General features: G+C 39.1%; 1 protein-coding gene across 2 annotated transcripts in view; it reads right to left on the bottom strand.

The window, feature by feature from the left end:
- Positions 1-1,948: 1,948 nt before the first annotated feature.
- The window catches only part of RAB11FIP2 (RAB11 family interacting protein 2), a 58,246-nt gene continuing 42,555 nt past the window's right edge, over positions 1,949-17,639 (bottom strand). Inside the window, exons 4-5 of one of the 2 annotated variants that reach the window (XM_060241541.1) lie at positions 16,132-16,177; positions 1,949-7,173 (exon numbers count right to left, since the gene is read on the bottom strand). In XM_060241541.1, coding sequence (XP_060097524.1) covers positions 6,946-7,173; positions 16,132-16,177 — 274 coding nt within the window. In that variant the 3' untranslated portion in view covers positions 1,949-6,945. The remainder of the gene's footprint in view (positions 7,174-16,131; positions 16,178-17,639) is intronic. The other variant, XM_060241542.1, reaches the window with a different exon arrangement.

Here is a 17,639-nt window from a genome sequence, read left to right as displayed (position 1 = left end):
CCATTAAACATTTTCTGAATGAGGTATACAGTATACTAGATAGAAAACTATCGTAAAATGCATATCCACACATAAATTACCTTATTAAACACTGCCATTATTAATTACATAAATGTTAATGACTTCAGCACAACTTTGGAAAACATGAAAAATGAAGACTATAGACCAAATGATACAGTATTGTGTATCATTCTACAATGGTTGTCAGAATCATGAATCTGAAGAAGCTTCATGTTTCTTACAAAAAATATAAGTTTATGCAAATTACAGTAACTGTAAAATATCCTCAAAGAATCACCTCAGGCTTAACTACTCTTGGATGTTACATTCTAACGCTGCTTTAAATACGTCAGGCGGCATGTTAGAGTAAGCAAGTCTAAGAAACTAAATACCCAAACATTCATAGGCACTGTAAATTGTCTACAAATCTACTTATAATTATCTGTGTAGACTAACAACTTGCATGGAATTTAAAGTCAACAATTTACACACATGCAACTCACTCTGCAGTTGTGGTGTAGATGACACTAAAAACGTGTTGTAGCAGTAGTTAGGACATGAAGAAATCCAGGACCAGTATAGATTACAACTGAACTTGCCACATTCAAAACATTTTTTTGCTCTATATATTCACTGCTGTGTTTTCTAAAGCCTCCAACTGCCGCTGATGAAGCTAACCAGCCTCATCCCATATTGTCTGGCCACACCTGGCTTATGGGTATGGCTGTCGATGGGCTCCCTTTGCAAAGGTGATGCACTCAATTTCACCTTACTGTTGCCCGGGTAGCCTTGAGAGAAGTATACTCAGGCCCAGTGCCACAACAGCATTAAAAAGGCTTGATTATGGAGTACTAATGCACAGAAATCTCTGATGCAGATTCTCCACTGTCTTCAGATTAAGAGAAATCCTGCCTTTATACTTTACTGAGGTAGGTGAGGTAACGTGATGACCCAGAGTCAGGAAATTATGGAAGATTTTTTTCCCAATGAAATTTTGAAGCCTGACTATAGGTGGATTTCTGTGATTTCACTGTAATATTGACTTTTAAATTTCTAAGTTTTGAGCATTTGGGGTGACCTGATTTCCCCCCCCCCCCTTTGTGCTAGAGCAGTGGTGTCAAACACATGACTCAGGGCCAAATTAGGCCCCCGAGCAACTGGCTGTCATCTGCTTCCTTCTCCTCTCTCTTGGTTTTCTGTATCTCAGCTTGCTTTGCCAGGCTTGCTCAATTGCACAGGAGCTACAAAGTCTCTATTTTCTCCATTGGCTGAGGCTCCTCAGTTGGGGAAAAAGAGGGGAGGATAGCTTGCTTTGCCAAGCTCTCTCAATTGCACAGTAGAGCTACTGAGCCAGGCCTCTCTTCCTTCTATTGGCTGAGACTCCTCCCCCTCCTGGTTCCCTGGGGAAGGAAGGAAAAAGCCAGAGCTTCCTTTGCCCAGTTCCCTGGATTGCATGGGAGAAATACAAAGAAAGCACCATTAAGATCAACAACTGCTGATGTATTAAACATGTTTTAAGTTTTTTAAAAAATCTTTGTATTTATGTCCTTTGTAAAGTTTATCTCTCTGCTACTTAGCATTACAATTTACGACACACATGGCCCAGCCCGACAAAGTCTCATTTAAGTCAGATCTGGCAATTGAGTTAAACCCCCCTGTACTAGAGAATAGGATGGAGGAGGGCTTTGAAGATTGTTTTATTAAAGTTGCTTTTATTGTTTTGATCTGTGTTAGTATTTATAATTTCATTTTCTTGCAATCCATTTTAAACATAGGCAAAATTATACTATGGAGTTGGAACCTGGTCCTGACACTGAAAAGAATGCAAAAGCCAGCTCACTTAGGAGATCAGAGACAGTAAGTTGGGAGGGTGCTTGCATGTTCCATGGTTCCTGGACAGATTTGAATTCTGCTGTACTGAATGTATTAAAACAACAAGACAAGTTACTGGAGTGCACAATGGCATTTTATTGGTGTCTGACGTGCAACAACAACTGGGGAAATTCTAAAATTAAGATTACAGATCTGATCAAGTAAGAAATGTTTAGGACTACAAATGCAACCTCAAATGACATGGCATGCTTTTCATCATTCTACATACATAAATGCCACATAGGTCTTAAACATGTGACTTCCTGTGGCCAATACACATTTAATCAATCATTGCACAAAAATACAAACCCTCATTTGCCAAGACATGCTCGTATCTTTTATAGACTTGCTATATGATTCTACAGCATTATATTGTACCAAAATAAATATACCAGTGTGGAAAGATCTAAGCTGAACAAAGCAGTTACATCATGTGCAAGATTGAAATGGCATATTCGAAAATCTCAAATGAGGGCCAACAAAGCTTCTGGCATTGTTAGCATCAAATTACACCTTAGAGTCAAAATTAGAATTCCCATGAAGTTCACACCTGAACTACAGTTGCAGTGTAGGCATAAGAAGAGTTTACCTCCTCCTCCTGTATTCATTGTTTGTCTGATAGAAACTGGCTGAGCCCCAAGCTGTTTATAGCTCCAGTAAGGAGATCATTCCTGTATATCATACCTGTCTTTTCCCCCTAAGAGGTGGTAGTTTGTGTGTCTACTCTCTAAATATTAGAGAAATCCTATGGAGAGGAAGTTAACCCCATCTCTACTGTACCCCACCACTACAGCCTTCATGCAGACCAGACACTCTCAAGGGTGCTTGGTAAGATTAAAGCACAAGTCAGGAGATGCCTAAGCAGTTACACCCTTCCAAGCCCACTGAAAATTAAGATTGCATTATCAGTCACAGAACACTAGCAGAATGTGTAGCTTTGACCATTACTTGGCATAAATGAAGCTGAAAACCTTTTTAAAAGAACCCTAAGCCACTTAAAAGAACAATACTGATGTATATTCAATACTGCCAGTAAACCATTATTACATTTAGAATCAATTTAGATACACAGAGTGGGGATTCAGAAGTGCGAGCCATGTTACTGCACCAACATGCTTCTTGTACTTCTGGAAATCAGCCCTTTGAATACCTGAAATAAGTACTTTCGACAGAATTAGAAGCCCTTTTAATTGAGCAGTTCTGTAATCAGTCATTAGTTGCTTTCGAGAGAGCAAGAAGTAGGTGTTTATTAAGCCTATTTTAAAACACATACAAGTTCATGTACTATTTCTACAACAGTTAGGGGGGCTATGACTTCCATTTCTGGGAGAATATAATCTATGTTAATCTCTAAGAGAGATGGTTGTGAATAATATTTTAGTGCAGAAGTAAAGACAATATGCTTTTAAAAATATTTTAACTGAGTAAAGATAATGGGGGCTAGAAAGGAGTGAACTGATTACTACTGTGTTTAATGGAGAAAGTGGACACATTCATAAAACCTTCAAATACAAGGCAACACTGTCAGAGCTGGACCATTACAAATAGCCCTTGATTTACAGCTGACATTAGATGTAGCTAAACTTCATCTATAGATAATTCTACATTCATTGGTAAGTGGCAATCAAGCTCAACATAAAAAACACAACAGCAAAAGCAATATAAATATTAAACATTCTCTTTGATGGCAATAAACTTTTCACCTGATATTTACAACCCTAAACATGACTTCATGTGCTTTACAAAAAGTACTAAATATTCTGCTGGTAGGTGGTGTGGCTTCAAAAGGAACATTTCAAAATGTCTGCTGATAAGCCCTTCATGCTAACAAGAAAGCTCTGTAAAGAATGTGTGAAACATGTGCATTCCCAGCATCACCCATCTGGGGGATGAACAATGCGGGTCCTGAGAGGATGGATTTTTCCAGCTCCTAAACTACTCTACAGAAGCTATTTTACACTGAAAGTAATTATACAATGTTCTAGTGGACAACACTTATTCTAAGATGAATATTGCATGTAGTTTAACGAGACACAGTGAGACTGAACATTCTAAAACAGCAGAGTGATCCCACTGAGACTGGACTCTAAGAGAAGTGTCCCTGTATGTGGGTGAAGTGATGCACTACTATCATACACAGAGGCTCTTATCTCAACTATAGCTGGGCCTTGGTTGTTGCTCCTAAAAGTGTACTGTTGTAAAAGGCAGTTGCATGCCTGCTTGATGATGTAGAAGCTGGTCAGAGAGAAAACTTACTTCAAATAGCTGTCTTTAGACACAAATTATACATTTGTTTATAAACAATGCACTGTGCCTATTTTAGAAACTACACCTTTTCTAAGGTACATCTGTCTTCCTGATGTTTGCAATTAAGTGTCAAATAAGATGCTCACTTGTAGATCAGAGAGGATACAGAAGTTTTTCAGCTAATGTAATCTATACACACACCACATACACTATCATCAAGTTCTTACTGCCTCTGCTGTGTACTAAAATTTGTATAGTCCACTATGTACTTTGATAATTCACATTAAGAGTTGAGTATCATTTTAAAGGTAATAGAGAATAAATATTTCTAACAATATAAGCTTAAGCATTCTATGGTTTATGCTCCTATTTTACTTTAGCAACTCATTGAAGAGGTCTGATGAACTTGCACATAATGCAAGTTCAAGTTTATTATCAATCACCCAATGACTTCCAACATCATGGACAGAATTCATTAGTATGCTGAAACATTTGCAAGCTTTGAAAGTTTCATACTTTTTAAAAATTCAATGTGGTATAAACAGTGAAGGTACACATCTATTTCAAATGCAGAAAGCCAAAATTACAAAGAACGGATTAGAATGCATCATTTGGCACTTGCATATAGTAGAATAAAGTAAAACAATGAAGACTTGGAATTGGATTAATGGCACCATCTTAAGTCCTGACTATGAACATCCTGTAACAGGGACAAAGGTCTACACGGGGGTATCTTGAAAATATGTTGGCACTAAGCCACATCAGACAAGCTGATATAAATCCAAGCCAAATGAGAAATGGCAGAATTGGGGACAGACCAGAAATTATTCACTAAACTCCTGTTCCTGGTGCCAGCATAACATTACACCAGTGATAACCCTGACATAGTTTTAAAAATAGTTACTGAGTCCCCTAGCCTTTCACAGTTTAGAATGTTGACTAAATATGCAGCCAATCACAGTCCTCTCCCCTGAGCACTCCAAAACAGTACTCCAGTACAAGCTATTCTTTGTCACTGCAGGCATCTTACAAACGTGCATGAGTGCAGCTAAACTGGAGTCAACAGGTTGCTGGGATTAAAGAGATTATGTAGTGGCAATGTCCCCCATTTGTAACAAGCGGATGGTGCATGGGGGCTTGCTGAAAGAAAATTATTGTCGTGGGGGGCTGCCAACCAGCATGAGCAGTTGATCCAAAGTGGTTACTTTCTATAGTGCAAAACTTCAACTACACCTGTAACTCCTTGCAGAGTTCTTTGGTAGCTATCCTCATGCAAGACTCACCCTGAAGACCTTGGATATACAATGTCTGTGCATTTTTGCTGCATCATCCCTTTCTCTGCTGCCACTAGGAAGATAACAGAGAAACCTCCTGAGATATTGTATTCTTTTGTTGTTGTTCCAGAATCTGCATCTCTCCTGCCTCACAAAAAGCTGGTGTTCCTTTGTGCAGGGGAGGTTTCAGATATTCTAGTATGGTTGTCTCTGCAAATGGGAACATGGCTGAAAGAAAGGGCTTAAAGCATACATCTATGAACTACCTGAACTAGGGGCATTTACAAAAATTTATTTGTAAAAAGATGAAAGTAAGTTTTATTCATTTTTTTCTTAGAAAAATTATTCATTGTAGGATTCTGCAAACATTAGCATTTTGCAAACATTAGCACAAAGGGGTCCTACTTTTTAACACTCCATTGTCCTTGCCTTGTGGAAACCTATTCCATACTTCATCTAGCAAACGCTCTATTAAGAACTGTATAATGCAAATTACAATACTATAATTTTTTTAATTGGTATGAAGCATGTTTCCCATTAGAAATTGCATTTACCACTCTGAGAGGTGGACAAAACACTATATGCAAGTATTACTCAATCTGAGATGTGTTTAACCAAATACATCCACAACGCTTACATAAAGGACACTATTTGATATCTGACAAGGAGTATAGTGGGGGGGGGGGTTGAAACTGCTTCTTTAAAACAGTAATCATCCTTATTGGCAAAAACAAACGAGTATACAATTTGCATTTTCTTTCCCAGTTTGGCAAAAACCAGGAAAAGATACATACAATGACACACATTGATTCTTCAAAACATTACTGTCAGTCAGCTGTACTGACCTTAATTCACATAGACATTAAACACATGAGGTATTACTTTTGTTTCACTTGCTCAACCTTAAGGTATGCTTGTATGTTTAAATAAGTGGTATGATGTTCCTATATGCAACATATACAATTTGTTATATTCCAGACAATTTTAATATCTTGCTATGTTGCCATTTGGAAAGCCCAAATTCCTAAGGATAGCAATAGGTTCAGAGATAGCAATTTAAATGTTTCAAATGAATTCCACTTTAAACCAATATGGCAAACACATGGTATGAAGCTTCCTCTTTATTAAGTGTGGTTTGATGGCTATCAATGACATGTTAATAACTCTCATATTATCACATTTTTCTTCATGTTTAGCTTTGTAAACCTGCTTGTGCGCATCCACATTGACAGCATGCTGTATCAGAGACTGACTGAAGTGCAAAGTAAATATTCAAGTGTATGGAATCCTATGTGTACAATTGTATACATTAGCTATGATATAAAAATTATCCTTGTGTAAATGTTTAATGTAATAGGAATATTATATGGCAAACAGAACCTAGTTTATTTTTGCAAATATTATGAAGTTCACATACAGGTTTGTACAAAACTTGCTGATATTTAGAGTCAACCTTTCAGGAAAAAATGAGGGGATAATAGAAATTAAGGTATCAATAGGCTGTCTATCCCATTACTCTTGAAAGAAATGCCATGGGGTGGTGGCAGGGGCCTCAGCTTTTGGAAAATTTGCCAGCTCGTCGAGAAGGTTCATATGGCACTCGGAGAATACTGGGAGTTTCTTCCATTACTCGTACAAGAAGATTGTCAATGTAGTCCTCAAGTTCACGAATGTGGGTGTCCTTTTTCTTCAGTTGTTCTTTATGTTTCACTAATTCCTGTAACACCTCTTCATATGTAAGATTACGATACCCTGCAGTGGCATCAAAAGGATTTCCATCCTAGAATAAAGCAGAATTTAAAGAAACATCTGAGAAAATAGAAATATGGTATCAAAAAGCTAGGGTGTGAATCTGAAACCTCTTAAGGACATTACCTGTATATTGTCTTAGGTCATGCATAATAACTGCATTTAAAGAACACAGAAAAAACATTTCCAGTACTGACCTCAAACAGATAATCTGCTTCTCATAATTTGTGGCTTGATGATTCATCAAAAACCATCTTTGCATATAAACAGTAAATGCATCTTTACAGTGCTCAAATCCTACTGTTGACTTCAAACTATTATGTAACAAACTCTAAAGCCCATCTACTGTAACTTCAGAGGTATTCACAGAATACTAAAAAGGAGGGGGTTTTTTTGCAGCAGGAACTCCTTTGCATCCCTGATGTAGCTAATCCTCCAAAAGCCTACAGGGCCTAATGTAAGCTCCAGGAGGACTGGCTACATCAGGGGTGTATGGCCTAATATGCAAAGGAATTCCTGCTACAAAAAATGTCCTCACTTTCATGATGCCCAAGTGTAATGATCAGTGGGTTACAAATATCACAAATTAGTGAGTGATCTACTATAAAAGAACCCCCAGTTCTTAAGACCTCAGGAACACTTCTTTTGATATAAAACAAACGCTGAAAGAATACCCTCTTACTACAGTACAACTCCCTGTCATGCTATGGACTGACATAAGGGCTGACTCTTATATTACAACTGTGATGCAGAAAACACTGGCAATGCTGCTGCATGATGGAAGGTCATTAACATCACATAATTTGGCAGAAGGAACCCCCCTTACAACTAGATTCTTCATGCAAATTTGGTGACAAGTACTGGTGTGGATACTAATTTGGAAGCTGCTATATGTGTTTGGTTTAACTGGAACACTCTGGTAAGAACAAGTATGTGTTTTCTCCAGGCTAGCCATTCAACAGGAACATTTGATTTGATCCATGTCTCTTTTAAAAGGGCCCCAAACCAAAATTTTACCATAACAAATGTAATCTTAAAACAAGATATTTTATTATGTGTAAGCATTTACTTATACACAGTCTGATTTACAAAACAACAGTGGTCCCAGGAAGACTGTTGGGAAGCAACCATTTGAATGATTTTGCTGATTAATCCTGGCATCACTTCAATAAGAAAGGAATGAGAAGTTGCAGCAAAATATAAATACTAAGGAATTTACTGTACACCAACTTTTCAAGCTCTCACTGTTGGTCTGTAGCAAAAGCAGGAGCAGATTGTAATTGAGATCTAAGGGAAACAGGCCTCCATCTGGGACCCACAGTGCAGCATTATTAAGTGAACATTTCTCTGGAATACTTCCCACTCTCCTGGCAGAAGATGCTGCAAGGGAACCAGTCTACATTTGAAAAAAATCCAAAACGATTAAAATGGATAATAGATATGGTTCAAAAACATTTCTTGGTTGCTTCCCAACAGTGAGATAATTCTTCGGCACTCATGCTTTTTAATGAATGTACATTCTATTTTAAGCATCTGTCTGTATCTAACACATTCTATATTTAAATAAAATGCTGTTAGGGGCTAATTCACCCATATATGTGTAATTGGTCACACAGTTACTTGCAGCTGACTATACTGAAACAGGGTTACATATGAAATATATGAAAACAGAGTAGCTTGCTAATGGTCCCAATGTAGGGTTGTACAAGAAGTCAGAAGATGAAAACAGAGTTGCACTTACCTGTAACTGTTGTTCATCAATGTGTTCTGTGCAGACACGCACCTGTGCAGGTCAGGAGTGGGACATTTTCTTTCTAGCTCAAAAATTCCAAAGGGGGTGCCCTGCCCCTTTTGGAGTCAACACATGCATGGGATTCCCATCCACTGCATCACATGCTCCATCAGCAGGCACTCCTTTCCTCAGTTCCTGCAAAGCCATCATGAGCCCTCTTCCATGACACAATAGGTCCTGTGAGAGAGCTCACAGCAGGGCAGGAGGAAGGGAATGTATGTCTGCACAAAAGACATCAATGAACCACAGTTACAGGTGTAGTTCAATATTTATTTTCCATCTTCCTGTGCAGCTCCTCATTGGGACCATTAGCAAGCTATTCACCTTAGAAGGTAGGGCAAGTCTCTCACTGCCAAAGAGCCTGTAAAATAGCCTTGCACACATCAACTTCTTTCCTTGCTTGAAAGTCTAAAGCTGCAGTCCCCAACCCTTTTGGCACCAGGGACCAGTTTTGTGGAAGACAATTTTCCAGGGACCGGGGGGAAGGAGAGATGGTTTCGGGGATGATACAATTGTGCACTTTATTTCTACTAGTTTGGCATGGTGGTTAAGTGTGTAGACTCTTATCTGGGAGAACTGGGTTTGATTTCCCACTCCTCCACTTGCAGCTGCTGGAATGGCCTTGGGTCAGTCATAGCTCTTGCAGAGTTGTCCTTGAAAGGGCATCTTCTGGGGAAAGCTCTCTCAGCCTCATCTACCTCAAGGGTGTCTGTTGTGGGAGAGGAAGGTAAAGGAGATTGTGAGCCACTATGAGACTCTGAAATTTGGAGTGGGGGGCAGGATATAAATCCAATGTTGTCGTCTTATTATTATTATTATTACTACATTGTAATATATAATGAAATAATTATACAACCCATGGCCCAGTTGCTAACAGGCCACAGACCGGTACTGGCCCACAGCACAGGGGTTGGGCTCCCTTGGTTTAAAGCACAGCACTTCACCAATGTGTCTTCTGTCAATCAGGCTGCCACCTTGCAGATGTCCAGGAGGGGAACTCCTTTAAAGAAGTAAACTTAAAGTAAAGTTAAAGAAGTAATGTTAAACTAGGCAGTGATTATCCAAACATCTGCTAGGTCTCACGATTGCACCACAAGCCTGCTGAATAATCAATCCAGAAATGATGTCTTAAAACAAAACTGATGTAATTTGAAAGTCTGCACAAAATTCTTAGCAAAAATCCCACCCTGTGCATTTGTTTTGTGCCTACATATCCATCTACTAATGGGAGGAGAGAAGGTACCTCTTTGTCTCCTTCTTTCATGATTCATCTCTGCCAGATCTTGTCTACCATGGGAATGCGGAAAATAGAATTGTGTAACTAAGGCATATCCAAAAACTACTGTTTGAACTGCCTTTTCTTTGACAACTCAACCTTTAGGAATGCAGCCAAGGATTTATGTAGCTTCTTAAGCCTTGTTTGTCTAATTACCCATTCTAGTCCTCCCATGGCTGTGATACAAAAAATCAGAGCACTTGGATTTAAGCAGATTTCAATGGGACTAAATAGTCTGTGGATGAGGTTGTTTATGATCATTTTCCAGACTGCTTAGTGTATCATATAACATCTATATTTTGCACAAAGTAAAAAATACATCAGAATTCTAGCACATTATTTACCTAGAAAGAAGAGCCCACTGATCCTACAGAATAATTGATTTACAGAATAGTAAACTAAATTTAAAGAATTCTAAACCAGTCTAACAAAGAAAACGGGTTTTAGCAGTCCTTTCCAGTGAGTCAATGAATACTGATGTGCTAGTTTAACAGATTTAAGAGTTTGTTTACAGCAAAAATAATAACAACAATTTATAATGGAAACAAACCAAAGTTCTAAATAATATAAAATGAAAAGTGTTTTGAACAACAATAAAAAATATGCAAGCAATTAGTTCTCCAGTGCAGCAATGACAACACAACTTTCAAACAGGCTCAGGCGAGGGAAAGAGAGAGGGAAAGAGAGAGAGAGGGAAAGAAAGAGAGAGGGAAAGAGAGAGGGAAAGAGAGAGGGAAAGAGAGAAAGAAAGAAAGAAAGAAAGAAAGAAAGAAAGAAAGAAAGAAAGAAAGAAAGAAAGAAAGAAAGAAAGAAAGAAAGAAAGAAAGAAAGAAAGAAAGAAAGATGCAATTTGGAAAGCCATCAACAGCTCAAAATCATAGGTAACAATGACATGAAATATTTGAATGGTTACCATCAGCCCTCTAAGTCAAATTTTAAACTTTAGGAAGCTTGGTGACATAAACTGATGCCTGTTTAAAGATGAAGGCTATCATTAAGGAGGACAAAGACTGATGATTTAGGAAGCATGCCACCTCAAATATGCAATAATTCAGCTTCAATCCCTACTCCCTTTCATAGCAATCTGTCCACACAGGCACCTCTCACATTATTAAAACATGCTGGTGGCAAAGTTGCAATAAAGCTAATTAGACAGGGTTAGCTAGCAAGCCAGTATAAATGCTACAAGTTAAGCACTCCTTAAGTGTTTATGCTCTTGGAAACAACTGAATGCAAAAGTGTATTTCAATGGTTTACATTCATCTCTATATATAATTCCCCTGTGGTGGTGGCCAAATTGAGCTCTGCCATTGGCTTGTGGGTGTATTCCATGCACTCAACAAATAATTGGCCCATTATGCATCAGTCACCACCTCTAGGTTCCCATTGGCTAACTCCCCCACCTCCCACCTACTGCAGGCTCTGAAACACTGAATAAACCACCAAAACAGTCTTACCTCAGAGACAGACACATCTCAGATGCTTCTTTGTGTCTTCTCCATCAACCTGCCTCGGAAAGGGCTGCCGCTCTACTGTGGCTTCACAAAGCATTTCCTCAGCTATGGAGGCTGCCTCTTTCCTGTCACTCACTCCCCCTCCTTCTTCTCCACTGGAGAAGCTGCTAGCCAGAAACTGTTGCTAGGCAGCTGAATATAATGCCATAGAATCCACCCTCCAAAGCAGTTATTTTCTTCAGAGGGAGAGAGATCTGTTGTCTGGAGTTCAGTTGTGATTCCAGGAGATATTCAGGCTCCACCTAGAAGTTGTCTCCATCTGGCAACACCCTCTGGGTGATTTGATGCCACCTGATTGGCATGACTTAGCTAGGCCTGGCTGCTTGCTCCTGTTCAGCAGCAGCCCTCCTATGACAGCCAGTGTGACCTAGTAGTTGCCAACTCCAGGTTGGGAAATTCCTGGAGACTTGAGGGGTAGAACCTGAAAAGGGTAGGGTTTGAGGAGCGTAGGGTTTGAGGAGGGGTGGGACCTCAGACAGGTACAATGCCATGGATTCCACCCTCCAAATCAGCCATTTCCTCCTGGGGAACTACTGTTACCAATCCCCAGGTGAGGGCTGGAGATCACTCAGAATTACAGCTGCTCTCCAGATGGCAGAGATCAGCTCCCCTTGATGTGTGGGGTGGAGTGAACACCTTCACTTGGGTGGGTGAGAAGACATTAAGGGTGGGGGGCACTTACCTAGAGCTTCTTTCTAGCACTTGTTGTATTTTTCTTCACAATGGGCCTTATTCCAAGTTAGATATAATTTATCATGCCAGTTAAAATGTGTTTTTGTCAATTACTGAATACCAAAATTCCCATACCAATATGTAACACTTCACAAATGTATCTTTCTGGAGTACTTTACATTAAATTCAGATATAACCTGAACTGCATTGCACAGGAAAAATGCCCAGCATTGTTTTATGTGTATGATGGACCTGTTCCCTCCCTCAGAGGCAAATTTTGCCACTTTTTTCTCTTTCCCTTTACTGACTGAGCAGGCCTAGCTGATGCTAACTTATCAGATTGCTTGGAGCAGCCTGTTACCCAAAACCCTCTGGCTCTGTGAAGAACCCTTCACAGCCCTTTATTTATTTAAGTAATTAATTTATATCCCACCCTTCCCGCCAAAGGCAGGCTCAGGGCAGCTCACAAACCAAGGGTCGACACCAACACATTAGTATGACCAATACAATAAACAACAATAAAAACATAGAACATAAAAACAATTTAAAACATCTGTAAGTGCTACTATCATAATTTCAGGCAGCGATTTAAATTCTGGTGGTTAGCTATACTCAAGAGGTCTCAGGATTGCCATAGCGTAGTGCAGTAGGCCATTGGTGGTGTTCTTATGGGCCAGTCCCATTGCTGCAGATGTTACCATCCATATAAATGCCTGGTGGAAGAGTGCCGTTTTGCAGGCCCTGCGGAACTGTAGGAGCTCTCGCAGTGCCCTAACCTCCTCCAGCAACTCATTCCACCAGCTAGGGGCAGCAACAGAAAAGGCCCTGGCTCTTTTTGTTTTGAGCTTCATTTCTCTGATACTGGGAACTGTCAACAGATTTTGAGACCTGGACCGAAGTGCTTGCTGGGGTATGTGCAGGGAAAGGCAGTCCCTAAGGTATGCAGAACCCTGGCCATATAGGGCTTTAAAGGTAATGACCAGCACCTTGAAGCGAATCTGGTACCCTATCGGTAGCCAGTGCAGCACTTTCAGCACAGACTGGATGTTTTCCTGTAAAGGAACTCCCTTTATCTGTTTACACTGCACTTTAAAATTTTAAAAGTGCAATCTGTAACACTGTGCTTCTCTACAAGTGTAACACTCATAAACACACACACTGCTGAAAGCAGTCATAGCTTACTAGATACTGCATCACAGATGGTCTTGCATTAATATATCTTTAAAATGTTCACTTATGCACAGACCATATGCACATTTTAAAGTACAATCACAATGTATATATGCAAATACTGAAGTTACTGAAAACAGTATGAATTCAGTCTTTTGAAAACATTTCATTTTTACATATTAAAGGAGTGAGGGGAAATGTAATTGTAACAAATATTTTCCTATTGCTTACCAAGAATATTTCTGTTAATATCCATACAAAGTAGAAAAGTTTTTAAATAGGTGAGTAAGTAGGGAAAGCCTTGATGGTTAGGTACAAATAGATAGTCACAACTATTGGGAAATGAAGAGATAAAATGGTAACTTGGCATTCTTTGATCATCTGTTTGTTGTTCTAATGAGGAACTTTGCTCTGGGAATATCATCCTAGATACTTTCACATCTCTTGTACTACTTGCGTCATCTTCCTTTCAGATCTTAATTAGGCTTTAAAGAGCTCTCAGTGCCCTTTCAACTGGCTACTGCTCCTGTTTAAACACTGTTCATTCACAGACAGGTGTTGGCACCACCAGAGCACAAGGCATACAAACTTAATTACCAAACACTGCATCCAAAGGGGAAAAAAGAAATAATTCATTGGAAGAACATCCTACAAATTACTTCAAACTATTTAAGAATAGTTTTGCAACACTTGATTTTTTTTTACAATAGTTGTATTTCAGGCTTAGCATATAAAAACACTACTTTCTACTGTCTAATTGTATCTTGCAAAAAATAAACTGGACTTCATATATTTACAAGTAAGATATGGGAATTGGAACAAGGCCACAAATGATTGTTATAATGGTCAATTCCTCCATAATCTCATCTAATGGTTCCTAAACAGCCATTACATAGAGTATTATCTTTAAAATGTGCAGAGGTTTAACAAAACTATTCTAGACAAAGGGTGCAATTCTATGCAGGCAACATGAGAGTAAGCCCCACTGATTTCAGTGGCAACTTTTTCTGACTAATTATGCAGAAGTACACCATTAAAATAAATGAAATGCAGATAGTTGTGTCAAGTCATAACTAACTTTCAACAGAATGGACTCCAAAACTGCCAAGCCAAAGCAGCTTTTGATATTTCTTTTAAATTCAGAGATTAAACTGCTACTTGGTTGAATTCATTTTCATCTGACTGAAAACATTAGTTTAGTGCAATAGAAGATCTTGGCCAGATCAAAAAAGATTTTTTACACTAAAAGAGATAAATTTTAAACAATTCTAACTTTTGCTGTAGTCCAGCACACCGAAACAATGTTTAAATCCCAGTGAATGGGATGTGCATCCTGATCTTTTGAGCTGAGTGACAACTTCACTCCACAAAATCCAATGGGACTTATTCCCCAAGTGCGTGAACATGGGACTACAGACTATTTAAACAGCCTGTGTACAAGGCCAGCAGTTGCAGTATCTTTTCGAGCAACCAAACGCCAAATTCATTTTTAAACTTCTACTGTGCTTGGAGAGTAGGTTCTAATACCACCGTGTTTCTATCTGAATGAGAAGGGTTTCATCTCTGAAATTCTCACCATGCTGGCTATTCTTTCGACTTCTCATGGTCAAATGAATATTCCAAAGGATCAGTTCAAGCCCCTGAGAACCTCTGTATTGTTCACAAGAGTTCATTTATTTATACTACAAACTCTGCTATGTTTACCCATCAACTTAGTATTTGCATTTTGGTTTAACCTTCCTAAGGCTGCTTCTAAAGATTTATAGGATTTAGATTTGGGAAAGACTAGTTGGGTTTATTCTTCAACAAATCTATTGCTTAGAATATATATCTTATTATACAAATTTAACACATGAATATTGTTGTAGCTGATATAATGAGTCATGTTATATAGCAATTTGGGTTCTAGTTGCTCATTTCAAATAGGAAAATAAAACCAGAAGGACAGAAAAGAGCAATTAACATGACAAAGAAGTTTAAGGACCTTCTCCACATGTAAATGCTAAAGATCTTGACACTTAATTTTTTTTTTGGGGGGGGGGGGGAGACAAGTAGGGTAGAGTATTATTGGTTTATGAAATTAAGAACAACATGGAAATAATGGATGGATAATGTTATTTTCCTCTCCCATAACAGAACAACAGGTCATCAAATGGCCTTTAGGCAGAAGTTTCAGAGACAAACTGGAAAAAAATTACTATTACTCCAACCGTTGCATAATTAACTTATGAAACTCACTAACAAAAGGTGTGGTGATGAACTTTAATTTAGAGACCATAACATATAGTTACATATGATCGTGGAAGAATAGCTAAGAACTGTTGACACACCTTTGTAGCCAAACAGATCCTACATGTTCAGTGGTACTCTCTCACTGATTACCAGGAGAAGGTGGCCAGCCAGCGTAAGACACAAACCGCTGGGCAAGATGAGCTGATCCAGCAAGGACACTCTGACAAACATGCAAAGGAGACACCAGCTAAAGCGAAACCTTTTACTAGTCATCTCAAACGTACAAAGAAATAAACTATTTCACACATTACAGAGAATGAACTGTCAACATACCGCTGCTTTCCTGAGATCTTCAGTTTTTGAAGGATTCACATTAGAACTGTGGAAATAACCAAAATAGTATTATTACACAGTATTTATAGTAGTATTTACATAGTACCGCCTTCTGGAGATGGCCCTCCAAGTAGGAACTGAACCACTGCAATGCAGTTCAGTGCCCCCTATTCCCATCTGAGACATTCACTCCTGAAGGATACCTTGGTGATGGTATCAAAAGCCACTGAGATGTCCAGTAGTATCAACAAGGTCACACACTCCCATTTCACTCCTGACATAGGTCATCATCATACAGGGCTATCAAAGCTGTTTACATGCCAGAACCAGGTCTGAACCCCAACTATTATGGATCCAAATAATCAGTTTCATCCAAGAGTGACTGGAATTTATTGGCAACCACCCACTCCAGAACCTTGCCCAGGAAAGGAATATTTGCTACCTGCCTATTGTTATTCAAATCTTCCAGGTCTAGGGAGGGTTTCTTAAGAAATGGTCTCACCACTGCATCTTCTGAATGAGAATAAACAACAATAAGAATAAACAACAATAAGACTATCTGGAATAAGAACCTGAATAGGAGTATTGATCTCAGTTGGAATTATAGCATTCATCATCATATTTCATCACAAATGGAGCATCTAGTGTATACTGCTCTGCAGAAGGAGCAATTGACACAAGGAGGCTAGATGGACATCTGACAGCAGTGTTAATTCTGTGAATCAGGCAGATCATGAGAAGAAGAGCAGTAAGGGTTACATCAGTACTTAGTTCTTGTGGCCCTTTCTTACATACCCAGGTAAATGTTGCTTGACACTTTGTGGTAAGTCAGCAATTTGTCTCCAGGCCAGTTTGGCAAGGGATTCTGAAGGTTTTTGCATGGAGTTGGGGTCACTGGGGATGTATGTGTAGGGGGAGGTATTTGTGAAGTTCCTACATTGCACAGGGAGTTGGACTAGATGACCCTGGATGTCCCAACTCTATGATTCTATGACCATCGCTCCAATTCATTCTATATTCTGAAGCTCCTGGTCCTAGGACTTGATTGGCATAGGATTGTGCAGTGACAAAAACACACAGTTTGCAAGATGAACAAGCTGGTAGCGCAGGAATGGATAAAGATTATTACACTTTCTGAAGAGGAGCAACCCCTTGCCCATTGAAATGACATCTACACTACTCCAGAAGATGTTATTTGATTTGACTGGAGGGAACCACAGCCAGAATGGAGAAAGGGGAACTCAAGGCCTATTAATCAAGTGCAGATGTGGGATCCAAAAGTAACCATACCACATCAAAAGATGACAAATCTGGAGGAGCAGATCAGTCAGTGGGATCACTAATACAATATTCCTTCTTCTAAGGTTCATGCTGAGAGTCAGCAGACTAAGCTGGTCCAAGGCAGCATGCTTTTGATCTTGATGCTTGAGACACTAGAAAGGTATGCTTTTAAGACTCATTAGGAACCAAAGCACCAGAAGCAGACCTTACACTGGGACTGGTAAATG

The sequence above is a fragment of the Heteronotia binoei genome, chromosome 6, assembly GCF_032191835.1.
Source record: "Heteronotia binoei isolate CCM8104 ecotype False Entrance Well chromosome 6, APGP_CSIRO_Hbin_v1, whole genome shotgun sequence".
NCBI classification, from domain to species: Eukaryota; Metazoa; Chordata; class Lepidosauria; order Squamata; family Gekkonidae; genus Heteronotia; species Heteronotia binoei.
The sequence above is the reverse complement of the archived record's forward strand: the minus strand, read 5'-3'. Positions and strand labels throughout refer to the sequence as shown.